The sequence below is a fragment of the Hylobates moloch genome, unplaced genomic scaffold (assembly GCF_009828535.3).
Source record: "Hylobates moloch isolate HMO894 unplaced genomic scaffold, HMol_V3 SCAFFOLD_8, whole genome shotgun sequence".
Classification (NCBI taxonomy): domain Eukaryota; kingdom Metazoa; phylum Chordata; class Mammalia; order Primates; family Hylobatidae; genus Hylobates; species Hylobates moloch.
In genome coordinates, this window is record NW_026652283.1 from 57759419 (window position 1) to 57773872 (window position 14454).

Below are 14454 nucleotides of genomic sequence, written 5' to 3' on the forward strand. Positions count from 1 at the left end.
TATAACATAAACCACAAATCTGTGCTTGTATAGACGAGTTCTGAAAACTTTGAACTGCAAAAGTTGAAAGTAAGGTCTAATTCAGGCTAGAAAGCATTAGATCGATCTCTCTTTGTCTTACACACACACTCCATTATAATGATCAAACTTCAGTCTGCACTGAAGTTTAAGTCTAACTGTAAGTATCTTTATGTATTAAAAAATCCCTGTGTTAACTGTAAGACAAAATAAACACATTTAGTGGTATGAGACTTTAAATCAAATCAGATCTTAGTCCATGACAGATTAAGTGTACAAAAAATAAATGTTAATAAAACTGTAGAAGCCCTAAATGCTAGAACACATATACAAACATCTATAAAGAATATACCTTCTTTTAAATTGTCCATGGAACATCAGAAAATGTAAAGAATCTAGATCATATACCAAATCTCAAAATATAGAAAATAAAAATTAACATTTTCTGATCAAAACATAGTAAGATCAAACATTTATTACAAACTTAGAAAACAGGAAAAATATACCACATGGAAATTTAATAGCTTTTTTGGCAACCCTAGGATCAAAATGGAAATCAAACCAGTGTGATGAAACTTCTATGTATCAGAACTTATGGGACATAGCTAAAAGTGCCCAGAATAAAACTCCTTACTCTAAAGGAATTAACCTACTCAAAAAGGAATTAACTGAAAAAGTACTGATAAATAAGAAGATATAAAACAATTTAATTAAACATCCAAGCAAAGAAATTAGAGAAAGAACAAAGTAAACCTAAATAAAATAGAAGGAAATTAAATAAATATCAAAATAATACTACATTATGGAAATACAATTACTAAATCAATTCATGAGCTTTTAAAAACAAAAGATGAAAATTGTTAGTCAACCTAATCAGGTAAAACTGGAAGAAATTACTAGATGTTTGGCAGGGGATTCAGAAACTCAATTTTGGACAGGTTAACGATGCCTATCAGATTAAAATTGGAGCTGTCAACTAGACATGAGGCAGTAGTGTAGAGAGAGGTCTGGTTTGGGAGACAAACATTTGATAGTCATCAGTATACTGCATAGATTGAAAGTCGTGAGACTATATGAGATCACCAAAGAAATCCAGGAAGATAAAAAGGAGGTGAGGTACAAGAGCTTAGCTTAGCTCTGAGATGCTTTTGTTTTGTTTTGTTTATTTTTTGAGATGGAGTTTCGCTTTTGTTGCCCAGGCTGGAGTTCAGTGGTGCGATCTTGGCTTACTGCAACCTCCGATTCCTGGGTTTAAGCGATTCTCCTGCCTCAGCCTCCCGAGTAGCTGGGATTACAAGTGCCTGCCACCATGCACAGCTAATTTTTTGTATTTTTGGTAGAGACTGGGTTTCATCATGTTGGTCAGGCTGGTCTCAAAGTGCTGACCTCAGGTGATCCACCCGTCTTGGCCTCCCAAAGTGATGGGATTACAGGCTTGAGCCACTGCACCTGGCCTGGGATGCTTTATTATCAAAGTGAAGATGAGGAGGAATGACCAAAGTAGACTGTGATGGAGTTGTCAGTAAGGTAGGAGAAAAATCACTGTATTGCGGAAGAGAGAGTGATCATCTATGTCAGCTATTGTTGATACTTAAGGAAGGTCAGAATTTGGAGTTGACTGTTCTGTTTAGCAACTTAGAGGTCATTATTGACCTTCATACAGCATTTTCGGAGATGGAGGTAAAAGCTTGATTCCAGTGAGTTAAAGAAAATGAGAGGAGAGATTATGGAAAACTTTTTTTGTAAAGTTATGGTATTAGGAAAATAATAGGATAGTAGCTAAAATAGAAATAGGAATATAAGAGGTATTTTGCTTTTACTTGAAAAGGGAGAAAAACATGGGAAGCTTATGGAAAAGATCCAGGATAGATGGAAAAATTGATTGATGCAGGAGAGAGGAGGGAAATTTAGGAAACAATCCTTGAGTAGGTAAGCAAGGATGGGACTTACAGCACAAGTATATATGTTGGTTGCATCTAGAAGCACATCGTTTGGAATGACAAGAAAGACCACAGAATATATCAAAATACGCTGGTGTAACTGCTGATAAGTGGAGGATGTGGTTAGTGGGAGCCTTTGGAAAGTATCTCTTTGTTCTTTTTATATTTTTCAGTAAACTTAAAAACAGAATAATTTGGCCGGGTGCAGTGGGTCATGCCTGTAATCCCAGCACTTTGGGAGGCTGAGACGGACAGATCACCTAAGGTCAGGAGTTTGAGACCAGTCTGGCCAACATGGTGAAACCCTGTCTCTACTAAAAATACAAAAATTAGCTGGGCATAGTGGCGCACGCCTGTAATCCCAGCTACTTGGGAGGTTGAGGCAGGAGAATCGGTTGAACCCGGGAGGCGGAGGTTGCAGTGAGCTGAGATCATACCCACTGCACCCCAGCCTGGGTGACAGAGCGAGGCACCATCTCAAAAAAAAAAAAAAAAAAAAAAAACAAAAACCCAATAATTTGCTGAGAGTGATTATGAAGGTATGGGAAATTTGTGAAGAGTAAAAAAAATTATTTAACTTCTTACTATGAGTGAGTGGACGAGGGTAGTTTCCTGTGAAGTTAGTGTTAAGTGCCTCCTTAAGGATAGTGATCATGAATTTAAAATGAGACCAGAGAACATGGTTGCATGTTTTTTCTCTAACCATATTCAAGTCTGCCAGTTCAAATGTAGAGTGAGTAGAGAAATTTAACTAGGGTTAGTTTTCCCAGGGAGGTAAAGTACAAAAAATAAGAGAATGAAAATGGTAACAGAGTGCAAAGTTGTGTGAGGAAGTTATATTTACTGGCCATGAAATTTATGTTGGGAAAGAAGAAAGTAAATACATAACAGAGTGAGGAGCAGTGGGTATAGGTTCCATAGATTTTTAGATTACAATGGCCTTGAAGGATTGTTGGAGACAAGGAATCAACTGGAAAGAATGGAAGTAGTTGTCAGAAAGTGTTATGTCATAAGGTGAAGGAGGGAGTGAAGTTATTGGTAATGAAAAAGTGTTTAGGGTGTGGTCATGGTTGTGTGAAGTGGAAGTGGGCAGAATAAAAGATCTTTGGAGAAGGGGAAGTCAAGAAAACTGACCAGGATATTAATCATCTATATATAGTTATTAAAATAATTAACAATTATGAAAGGAATAATTTTTAAGAAAATGACAGTGAGCTGAAAGTTAGAATTTCCAAGAACTTGTGGGTTGGTAGAAGGAGCATTAAGGACACATATTGGGTGGTATATGTTACAGGAGATTTTGAGCTGGGACGTTACAGGGAGAAGAGAGAAAAATGAAGAAGAAGCTATGTATAGTAAGAACACCGACTTTACTTCCATGTCTATTTGAACATGGAATGTGGGAAGACTTTGAGGAAGCAGTATATTCAGGGGAGAGCTGGGTTTCAGTTAGAATGAGAAAGCAAGGGGAGCATTTAGGGAAGAAATTGCGATTATTAATGGCATTATCTGGGTGGAGAGAGATTTAGCTTTTACTTAATAGAAAAGTGCACATATTTTTTGACCTAGCACTTCATATTCTAGGTGTATTTAAGAGTACTCTTGTTTATGTGTCAATTGACACATACAGAAGGGTTTTTTTTTTTTTTCCAGCATTGTTTAACAGTGAAAGACTAGAAGTGAAATGTTCCTGGTTAAATAATTTGATACATCCAGACAATGTAAATCTGCGCAACCATTGGGGACAAAATGAGGTAGCTCTCATATGTGCTGATATGAAATGATGGTCAAAATACTATTGCATGGGGGGGGAAAAGCAAGTGCAAATCAGTATGTATGATGTCATCTCATGTTTAATTAAAAAAACCAAATACGTGTATGCGTGTTTATGCATAGGAAAACAAGTAAGATGCACAAGTTGAAATTATTGGTTGCCTACAGAGAGGGCAATTGGGTACTTATGTGGCAAGAGTGGGAGGAAGGCTTGCTTTTTTTCTGTATACTTTTTGAACCATTGCCTACATACATATTTTTTTAATGAAATATGTTCTAAGAAAACAAGCCACATTTTGAAGGATCTTCAGTAATAGTTGGAGTCTGAATTTTACATAGTAGTAAATGGGGAGAATTATATGAATAGAGCTGTGTGTTTGGAAATTTATTCTAATTCAGTCTTTAAAATCGATTAGAAGAGGGAAAATTCAGGAGTAGGAGTCTTGATAAGGAGGCTGTTTCAGTAGCCCAGGCCCAATACATACTCCTGTGAATTTCTCAAATACAGTCCTGCATTGCCTAACGATGGAAATACATTCTGAAAAATGTGTCATAGGCAATTTTTGTTGTGCAAACATCATGGACAAGTAGGTGATATAGACAAGTAGGTGATATAGTATAGCCTCTTGCTCCTAGACTGCAAACCTACATAGTGTGTTACTGTACTGAATGCTGTAGGTGGCTACAACACAATGGTATTTGTGTATCTAAACATAGGATATACCAGATAGAAACTGGTATACCTGTATAGGGCACTTACCATTAATGGACTGGAAGTTACTCTGGGTGAGTCAGTGAGTGAGTGGTGAATGAATGTGAAGACCTAGGATATTACTGTATATTACTGTAGACTTTATAAACATTGCACACTTTGGTTAGCTAAATTTATTTAAAATTTTTTCTTCAATTATTAACCTTAGCTTACTGTAACCTTTTTAATTTTATAACTTAAAAATTTTTTTTGACTTTTTGATTCTTTGCAATAGCACTTAGCTGAAAACACACATTGAACAACTATACAAAAATATATCCTTTCTTCATACCCTTTTCTATTTAAAATTTAGTTTTTTTATTTGTTTGTTAAAATCTGAGACACAAACACATGTATTAGCCTAGGCGTACATATGGTCAGGGTCAACAGAATCACTGTGATCTCTTCCACATCTTGTCTCATTGGAAGGTCTTCAGGGCCAGTAACACACATGGAGCTGTCATCTCCTATGATAAGATCTTCTGGAATACCTCCTGAAGGACCTGCCTGCGGCTGCTTTACAGTTTTTTTTTTTTTTAATAAGTAGAAGATACACACTAAAATAATGATAAATGTATAGTATAGTAAATACACAAACCATTAACAGTTGTTTATTATCAAGTATATGTACTGTACATTAATTGTATGTGCTGTACTTCTGTACAACTGGCAGCATGGTAGGTTTGTTCACACCATCTTCTCCACAAACCTGAGAATTGTGTTGTTGCACTGCAAGTCATTAAGTTAGGAATTGTTCAGCTTCATTATAATTTGTGGGAACATAAGATGTCCTTAAATAGCACATAACTGTAATGTGTTTTTTTTAACATCTTGGTTTTTTCAGCAGCTATGTTAGTATCCGGCAGATAATTGGCACTCTGGACATTTGATGGCTGAAAATATTCACGGTTCATTCTTTTCTTCGAATGAGCCCCAATAATCATTGCCTTCTGAATTCCTCTATCAATATTTTGTCTTATCATTTGACATTTGCATATATTGTCTGTAATCTCTTCTAATTATAAACCCGGTGAGGCTACCTTATTCGTTTTTTTAATCCCTTTATGTTTAACTTGTTGCACAGGCTGAATTATGAGTTATTATCACTATATATAGTGTAATGTATATTATTATTCTGTGTTACTATTCTTATTTTGCCTGTGTATATGTTCTTTGAAGACCAGCTCATTTGTTCTAATTGAAATTGCAAGTTTGCATGATGATTGAGAGCATAGACTCTGGAACCAATTGCTTAAATTTGAATTATCTGGTGTATCCTTGGACAAATTACTTAACATCAACATACCTCAGTTTCTTTATACAGTGGAGATTTGAAGCTTGTATAATTTATGTAAAGTGGTTAAAACAATGCTTGACACATCTCAAATGTTGTGTATGTTATGGAAGTTTTAAGTAGTATTGATTGGAAGAAAGTTGAGTAACATCAATTCTTAATTTACTTTACTTGTGTTTGTATTTTTTTAAAGATCTGCTCATCACTTTTCGTTAAAATGGCCAGTTTCTAAACTTATATTTTGTTTCCTTGAAGTTTTAGTTACCTGCTCTTGAGGCACACTATCATAGTAATGAATGAGAATGAGACCTTTGACAACTGCTCTTACTTTATATTTTAATTTGATAAGTTGGGCTCTAGCATCAACGGACACTAATCCACCATGTTTGTGAATACTTATAATTGCAAAAAGATATGAGAGACATTGGAAACACTGACAAAATTCACTGCTTGGGCTTATTGACGGCTTTCATTGCTTCGTGTCGCATTGTACTGGCGATATGCATTAATCAGCTATCCTGTGCGGTTTCTTGCCTTGCTGCTTAATCACTTGACTAATGACATTTTTGACAAAGAATACAGCTAGTTTCCTACAGCTGAATTACATATTTCAGCTGTTGATATAAATCACTTTCTTTTAACAGTTGAAATGTTTCAAAATGTGAAAGAAAAATTCAATTTATGTCCCCAGAAACACTATTTTTCAAAAGTATACTTGTATGTTGAAATTAAAAACAAATTCTGTGAAATTGAATTTGTCATTGCAGTAAATTTTTATAAATCTCATTTTAATTATTACTGCTGACAGTGGATGGCAGAAATGAACGTTGTATAACAGTAGTAAGACTTAAAGTTTGTTTTTGAATTTAATTGCATAAGCAACATTTCAGTTGATTAGTTTACCTTTTATTTATTCTCAGCCTGACTAGTCACTGTTTTAACTTTTGAAGTACTTTTGCTTGGGTTATCAGATTTCATAATAAAAGTAGTTGAAATATCATACTGTTATACAAGAGGTCATCTGTTTTGTATTAGCTCTAGAAAGCTTTCTGCACCTGAAAATTAGTGTTCATTTCAGTTAGTTCATGATCTGTTTTTAGAATTTCATTATGTTCATGTTTGATAATGTATATGATTAAATATGTCAGAGATAGGGAGCAAATGTTTCAGTATCTAGAAGTACTTAAATCCTGAGTCTTAGTGATGTGGAAGTTCTTCCATTAAAAAAGGTGGTTTGGGGGGGACCTGTTTGTCTTTCTTTCCCTTTTAATCAAAATTTTCTAAAAATAATATTATTATTTATACTTTTTGATTAATATTTCTATTAAAATCTATTATTTTTACAAAATCTATTATTTTTACAGTATAAAAGGATCTTGTTACCCCCAAAATATTTTTAAAAACATACTCTACAGGTTCTTGATACCTTAATATATTAAAAACCAAACATAACCAAAATGTAAGAAAATAATAGCAATGAAATCAAAACAAAAAGTTAACTTTTTACTATGAGAGTTAAGAGTTAGCTAATGTCACTAAATAATAACGTAGAAAAAAGAGAGCTGTCTTGAATAACAGGGTACCAGCAGAAGAAATAATAGACATATTTAGGTCATCATCTTAATTCTTCTGACAGCATTTTTACTTATGTATCAGTTTTCTCCCTGTAATGTATTTAAGCTATTATTTTGATAGGTTAGTGTTTAAACGTATTATATATGTTAAAACTAATAGTTTAGTAATGGCATACTTTTACTGGCACAACATTGGAATGGTGTTGATTAGGTATGTATATGAGTAGGTGGAGAAAAAGTATTTAGTGATAACATAACTGGTTCACTTGAAGTCTCAGCTATACCAAAACCTCCTAAGTTAAAAACAGGATTTCAGTTGTGATAATAACTCTGTCCTTTACCAGATAAAGTAGTATTTCTCCTTCAGTGACATGAGACTATGGATATAAATTGAGTTGGGATAGATGAGTAGTTGTCATCATTATAGTTATGGTGCATTAAAATCCACATGGCAGCAAGTAGTAGCTGAGGCAGCAGTTCAATTGAGGTTGTACAAATAAATCTACTGCATTGCTATAGTATCATACTTTACTGGAGGGATCATTTGCTGAATTGTGCCCTAGTCAGTGACACTTAACTGAATAAAATTTTTTTTTAAATTGGCTGGGTACTGTGTCTCACGCCTGAAATCTGTAATCCCAGCACCTTGGGAGGCTGAAGTGGGAGGATTGCTTGAGCCCAGGAGTTCAAGACCAGCCCAGGCAACATAGTGAGACCCCATCTCTGTAAAAAAAATTTTTTTAAATTCTTTAAAAAATTATATAAAATTAAGGAAGCATTTAAACCTATAAAGAAAAGTGGGCATATCAATGTGTGTCTTTAAGGGAAATATTCCTTCTTGTTGTTGTAGTTGTTTTTTAAGACAGGATCTTGCTGTGTCACCCAGGCTGGAGTGCAGTGGCACAGTCATGGCTTACTGCAGCTTCAAATTCCTGGGTTCTAGCAGTCCTCCCGCCTCAGCCTCCCAAGTCTCTGGAGACAATAACCCATCGCCATGCCTCATTAATTTTTTCATTTGTTTGTAGCGATCGGGTCTCACTGTGTTGCCCAGGCTGGTCTCAAACTCCTGGACTCAAGGGATCCTCCCACTTGGGTCTCTGAAAGTGATGGGATTGCAGGCATTAGCCACTGAGCCCAGCCTGAAATATTCTTAATGTGTCTTTTTCTTACTTATCATCATCAGTTCAGCAAGCTTCTTAATAAATCATTGATCGTTAACTGTTCTGTGAGTGGGTATTAAGAAAATGGATGTTTATATTTTTGTATGTTAGGTGTTTGTATTTTATGCATTAAATGAATGCTTAATAGATACAGAGCACTAGCTAGGCATTTTGAGAGAAGAAACACACATACATAGATATTGAAGATACATTCATACACGTAGATTTTAAACCTTTAAACCTTTAGCCTTTACACTTTGAGTTTTACATTAAGAGCTTTGATCTTTAATAAAGCATAGTAATTATTAGCACCAACACTGAAACCAGACTACCTTGTGTTTGAATACCACCTCAGCCACTTACAAACTGACTAACTCTGGGCAATTTACCTCACCTCTAATCCTCATTTTCTCATCTGTAAAGTGTAGATAATAATACATGTATCACAGGTTGTTCTGAGCACTAAATGAGGTAATACATGCAAAATGTTTTAGTAGTCAGTGAATGATTAATGAATATTAGGTATTATTATGTAATTAATTGTAGATCAGTGAGAATTCTTACCGCTAAACCTCTAGAAAATATGCTTAAATGAATAATGTATGTGATGATTCATTTCAACTTTTACTACCTTTGGACTAATTAGATTTCCAGCTGGTTATATAACAACAAGTTTATTTAGGCTGCAAGTTCTATAAAAGCGAGTATGATCTTGTACTTGCTTTCAAATAGCTTGTTTTGGAGCTTATATAAAAATGATCAGCAAGAGAGGAGTGAATTCTCTAGCGCTAAAGGAAGGGAGATTATTTATTTATTTAACCTCTTTCGTAATATGAGGAATGTGTATTGGGGTTTTATAATTCAGAGAGATATTTGGGGAGGGGGATTAGGTATGGATTTGGGAAAAAGTAATGATAATTTAATGGTTCTGTTATATGTATTCTATCCCCTTGTCATCACCCAATTGCTTCAGTAATTCAAATTATATACTAATTTATTTTATTAAAAATAACATTTAATATTGTGAAATTCTACCACCTCCACAAAATGGCAGGGAAATAAGTAGAACGTATGAAAAATTAGTTGATAATTGTCTTTTGGCATACTTTTAGTATATCAAATGATTCACGCCATTAAATCTTTCTTAGTAAGCTGTAATATGGTTATTAGAACTGAATGAAAAGCATGTCAGGTGTCTTGGAACAAAAGTACACCTGTGCACAATTGTGTAGATATACAAATGTATATATTAAAAGTTTTATATTACACAAATCTCAACAACTTTTAATTTGATATATGTTGATTACTTAATCTGGATATGAGGTCTAGTACAATTTGAAGGCATTTAAAGTAGATCTTTTATCCTTGTAGACAGAATTACTTTAGAAATAGAAAATAGCAAATTCTGAAATGTTGTCATTATATACTTTTTCCCCTTAGTATTGAATTTGACCGGGATTGTGACTATTTTGCGATTGCTGGGGTTACAAAGAAGATTAAAGTCTATGAATATGGCACTGTCATCCAGGATGCAGTGGATATTCATTACCCTGAGAATGAAATGACCTGCAATTCGAAAATCAGGTATTTACATTATTTTCTTGACATGATGCAGTATAGATGTAACAATTTGCATATGTAATTATCATGAGATTATTTTACCTTTGCATGACACTTTTTACTCATTCATGGTGAACACTATAATTGTACTATATATACAGAGTATGTATTACTTATATCATCTTTCTTACAGATATTGGTTGCTTTTTTCTTGTGAGGTTAGCATTTTTTTTTTTTTTTTGTAGTTGCCAAATGAAAGTTCTTCTTTCACTTAATCAAATAAAGGTCTTTGTTGGACATGGTTGTTGGAGACTCTATGGAGTACTGAATAAGGATTAATGTAGTTTATGAATAGTATTTGAATGTCAGGAATTTTTCCCCTAGCTTGCACATATATCAACATATTAGAATTGTTTGTAGTTTTAAGAATTTTTTTACAAGAATATTCTGCTTTTTCACTGAAGGAATGGCGTTTGTTTATGTTTTCTATATTAGAGATTATACTTTATAAGCAGTGCTTTTCAAACCTAAAATACTCTTAAACATTAACAGTATTTTAAGGCTGTACTCCTGATCTGCTCCCCAGAAAATCTCAGAAGAATTCTAGAATCTGCTTTTTTTTTTTTTTTTTCTTCTAAACAAGCTTCCCAAGCTATTCTCATGAGCACTGGCTTTAAAAGAGAATTATATGAGGAAATCATCTAATAATAACTTTGTATAGAACTTTGAACATTTTCGAAATAGCCATTCTTGAACCTTTTTTATCTTTAATGAATGACATACATAGTATGTTTGTTACAGTCTTTGTGTAATTTATTTGTTATAGCTTTCTTTTTTCTAGTTCTTTATAAAAATACTATATCGATAATTGGTGAGCTTCCCCATTCATTTGTGGCACTCGTCAGTGAGAATCTGTTATAGTTTATGTCCTAAGTGAAGAGGATATAACATGAATTAGATACAACTTTATTGAATTCTTATGTATCAGGCGTTATCCTAAGTGCTTTGTCTTTAGCAGACCTTTGAGATAGTTACCATTATTGCTCCATTTTATATAAAGGAAGCTGAGCACAGAAAGGTAAATAACCTGCCTAAGATTATACACCTGGTATATAGAGGAGCTAGGATTCAGACTGAAGTAGTTTGGTTCTAGAGTCTGTGCCCTTAAACATTTCCTGCTCCTTATTTATAAAATGGAGGCCACAATAGTAATACCTATTTAATAGGATTGTACTTTTAAAAAATCCCCATAATGCACTCAGAACAACACTTGGCCCATGGCAAGTACTCATAATATATTACATAATGAAAACGTGGATTAGAAGGTTTAAACGTGCTGTCTACCTGTTCTGTAATTGTACGTGTAAAAATGTGCAATACTTCCTGGTACACTGGAATAAATGGTGAATGCGCTCAAGGCTGAAAGCTGTGGGCCTGGGGCTGAAAGGATCAATACCTAAGGATGCCCAAAATAGATTCGGAGCACATCTACTGTGAAAGTGTACTAAATTAGCCAGAGCCACAGCTAGTAAGTAACAGATCTGGAATTTGAACTCAAGTCTACCTAAATTCAAAATGTGTCTCTTAATTGTTCCATATAATTTCTACCAGAAATTCTAATTAAGTATATTTAAAAATGCAAATAAACTCTTCCAGTCTCTGGAATTTAGCATCAGTGCAACTAGGAGAAAGCAAAAGACCTTGTGTTCATGTCTTAGAAGTTACCTACATTAACTGCCTTCTAAGTAGCTTCTTCCATAATATGCATTCCCTTTACTATATGCATGATGCAGATATGTATCTCAGCAGAAGTTTTTAGATGTTGTAGACTTCTGGAGCACTTGAGAATAGCCAGAACCATAAATGATAAAAGTTTGATTCTAACTTTTAGATGCTTTTAATTGGAATTTTAGTCATAAGTTATAATTAGTCAAGTCAAGACTTTTGGGATGTAAATACAGAAACCCAATTCACTGTAGTTTATTTGGCTTATATGATTTGGCACAACTGGATCCAGGGGGTTAAACAGTCACATCAGGTCTGTCATTCTGCCCTGGTATGCCTTGAGCCCTCTGGATAGTATCACCTTCACTGATAGACATCATTTCCTCATGTATCAAAGATGGCCAATGATAGCTCTAGGCTCACATCCATCTTAACAGCTAGTGATCACAGTAGAAGGTGGTTAGGGTCATTACTTGTTAATTTTTATTTTTAAAATTTCAAAATTATTGATATGTCTTTTCCCAGGTATGTTGTGGGCAGAATGATTGTGAACTGATAGAGACCATTTTAAAATAGTGCAAATCTTTCTGAACACATTGAAATTATTTTTATCCCATTGTTATTTATTTTTATGTAAAGTAACTTTTAACTGTATTTCTTTCAGCTGTATCAGTTGGAGTAGTTACCATAAGAACCTGTTAGCTAGCAGTGATTATGAAGGTACTGTTATTTTATGGGATGGATTCACAGGACAGAGGTCAAAGGTCTATCAGGTAAATAAGGGTACTAGTTACATGTTATATGAATCATATATTTGGTTTGTTAAAACTTCTAGAACTTCATGTGCTTTATAATTAGAGATTTGAAGTCACTATTTAGTATTTTTTATATCTGTGTAACACCTATGCAATACCAAATAACTTTTTTTTTCCTATCTCCCTCTTTTGGTACCACATACTTTTCCAAAGCATTTCTTCAGACTTTGGTCTTTATAGAATGCATCAGATAAATTTCTAAAAGCAATAATTTTGGTTAATGTATATATTAAAAGTTTTGAAAGTACTTTATATCAACATCTTACTTGCTTTTCATTTGTTTTCTAGCCTGTTCTCTTTCCCTCTCCCCATAACAATAAATAGATATCAGGTTTTTTTTTTTTCTTGCTTTATTCATTTTGAGATCTCTATTCTATCTGAGGCTACTATCTTCTTTCTGCTTCCAGGAGCATGAGAAGAGGTGTTGGAGTGTTGACTTTAATTTGATGGATCCTAAACTCTTGGCTTCAGGTTCTGATGATGCAAAAGGTACTATTTGAATCTCTTTCTCAGCACCTCCTTCTCCCTGGCCCTCCTAACCGTAATTCCTTTCATTGGCAGAAATACAAATATTTACTCAAACTCATGTCAATCCTTTGTGATTACTGATTATTAATTATTATTGTTGTTTTGTTTTGTTTTTTGAGATGGAATCTCGCTCTGCTGCCTAGGCTGGAGTGCAGTGGGGCGATCTCGGCTCACTGCAACCTCCGCCTCCCAGGTTCAAGCGATTCTCCTGCCTTACTCTCCCGAGTGGCTGGGGTTACAGCCACGCACCACCATGCCTGGCTAATTTTTTGTATTTTTGGTAGAGATGGGGTTTCACCATGTTAGCTGGTGTTGAACTGACCTCAAGTGAGCTGCCCTGCTGCCTCGGCCTCTCAAAGTGCTGGGATTACAGACATGAGCCACGTTTGGTTTTTTTTGTTTTTGTTTTTGTTTTTTTTTTGAGATACAGTTTCGCTTTGTCGCCCAGGCTGAGTGCAGTGGCGCAGTCTCAGCTCACTGCAACCTCCACCTCCTGGGTTCAAGTGATTCTCCTGCCTCCGCCTACCATGTAGCTGGGATTATAGGTGCGCACCACCACACTCGGCTAATTTTTTTTTTTGAGACATAATCTCGCTCTGCTGCCCAGGCTGGAGTGCAGTGGGGCGATCTTGGCTCACTGCAACCTCTGCCTCCCGGGTTCAAGCAATTCTTTTGCCTCAGCCTCCTGAGTAGCTGGGCCTACAGGCACGTGCCACCATGTCCGGCTAATTTTTGTATTTTTAGTAGAGATAGGGTTTTACCATATTGGCCAGGCTGGTCTCGAACTCCTGACCTCATGACCTGCCTGCCTCAACCTCCCAAAGTGCTGGGATTACAGATGTGAGCCACTGCACCTGGCTTCACCCAGTTAATTTTTAAAAAATTTTTAGTAGAGGTGGGGTTTCACCATGCTGGCCAGGCTGGTCTTGAACTCCTGACCTCCAGTGATCCACCCACCTCGGCTTCCCAAAGTGCTGGAATTACCGGTGTGAGCCACCATGCCCAGCCTACTGATTACTTTTTTAAAAATCGAGGCAGGGGCTGGGCGTGGTGGCTCATGCTTGTAATCCCAGCACTTTGTTTGGGAGATTGAGGCAGATGGATCACTTGAGGCCAGAAGTTTGAGAACAGCCTGGCCAATGTAGTGAAACCCTGTCTACTAAAAATACAAAAATGAGCCAGGTGTGGTGGTGCAGGCCTGTGGTCCTAGCTACTGGGGTGGCTGAAGCACAAGGATTGTTTGAACCCAAGAGGCAGAGGTTGTAGTGATTCCAGATCTCACCATTGCACTACAGCCTGGATGACAGAGAGAGACT

At 35.5% G+C, this 14454-nt stretch overlaps 1 protein-coding gene across 4 annotated transcripts in view; it reads left to right on the forward strand.

Annotated features, from left to right (window-relative positions):
* Window positions 1–14454, forward strand: part of COP1 (COP1 E3 ubiquitin ligase) — a 257894-nt gene that overhangs the window by 149181 nt on the left and 94259 nt on the right. For all 4 annotated transcript variants that reach the window (XM_032160914.2, XM_032160918.2, XM_032160917.2 and 1 more), the window contains 3 exons: window positions 9951–10094; window positions 12460–12568; window positions 13018–13099. In XM_032160914.2, coding sequence (XP_032016805.1) covers window positions 9951–10094; window positions 12460–12568; window positions 13018–13099 — 335 coding nt within the window. The remainder of the gene's footprint in view (window positions 1–9950; window positions 10095–12459; window positions 12569–13017; window positions 13100–14454) is intronic.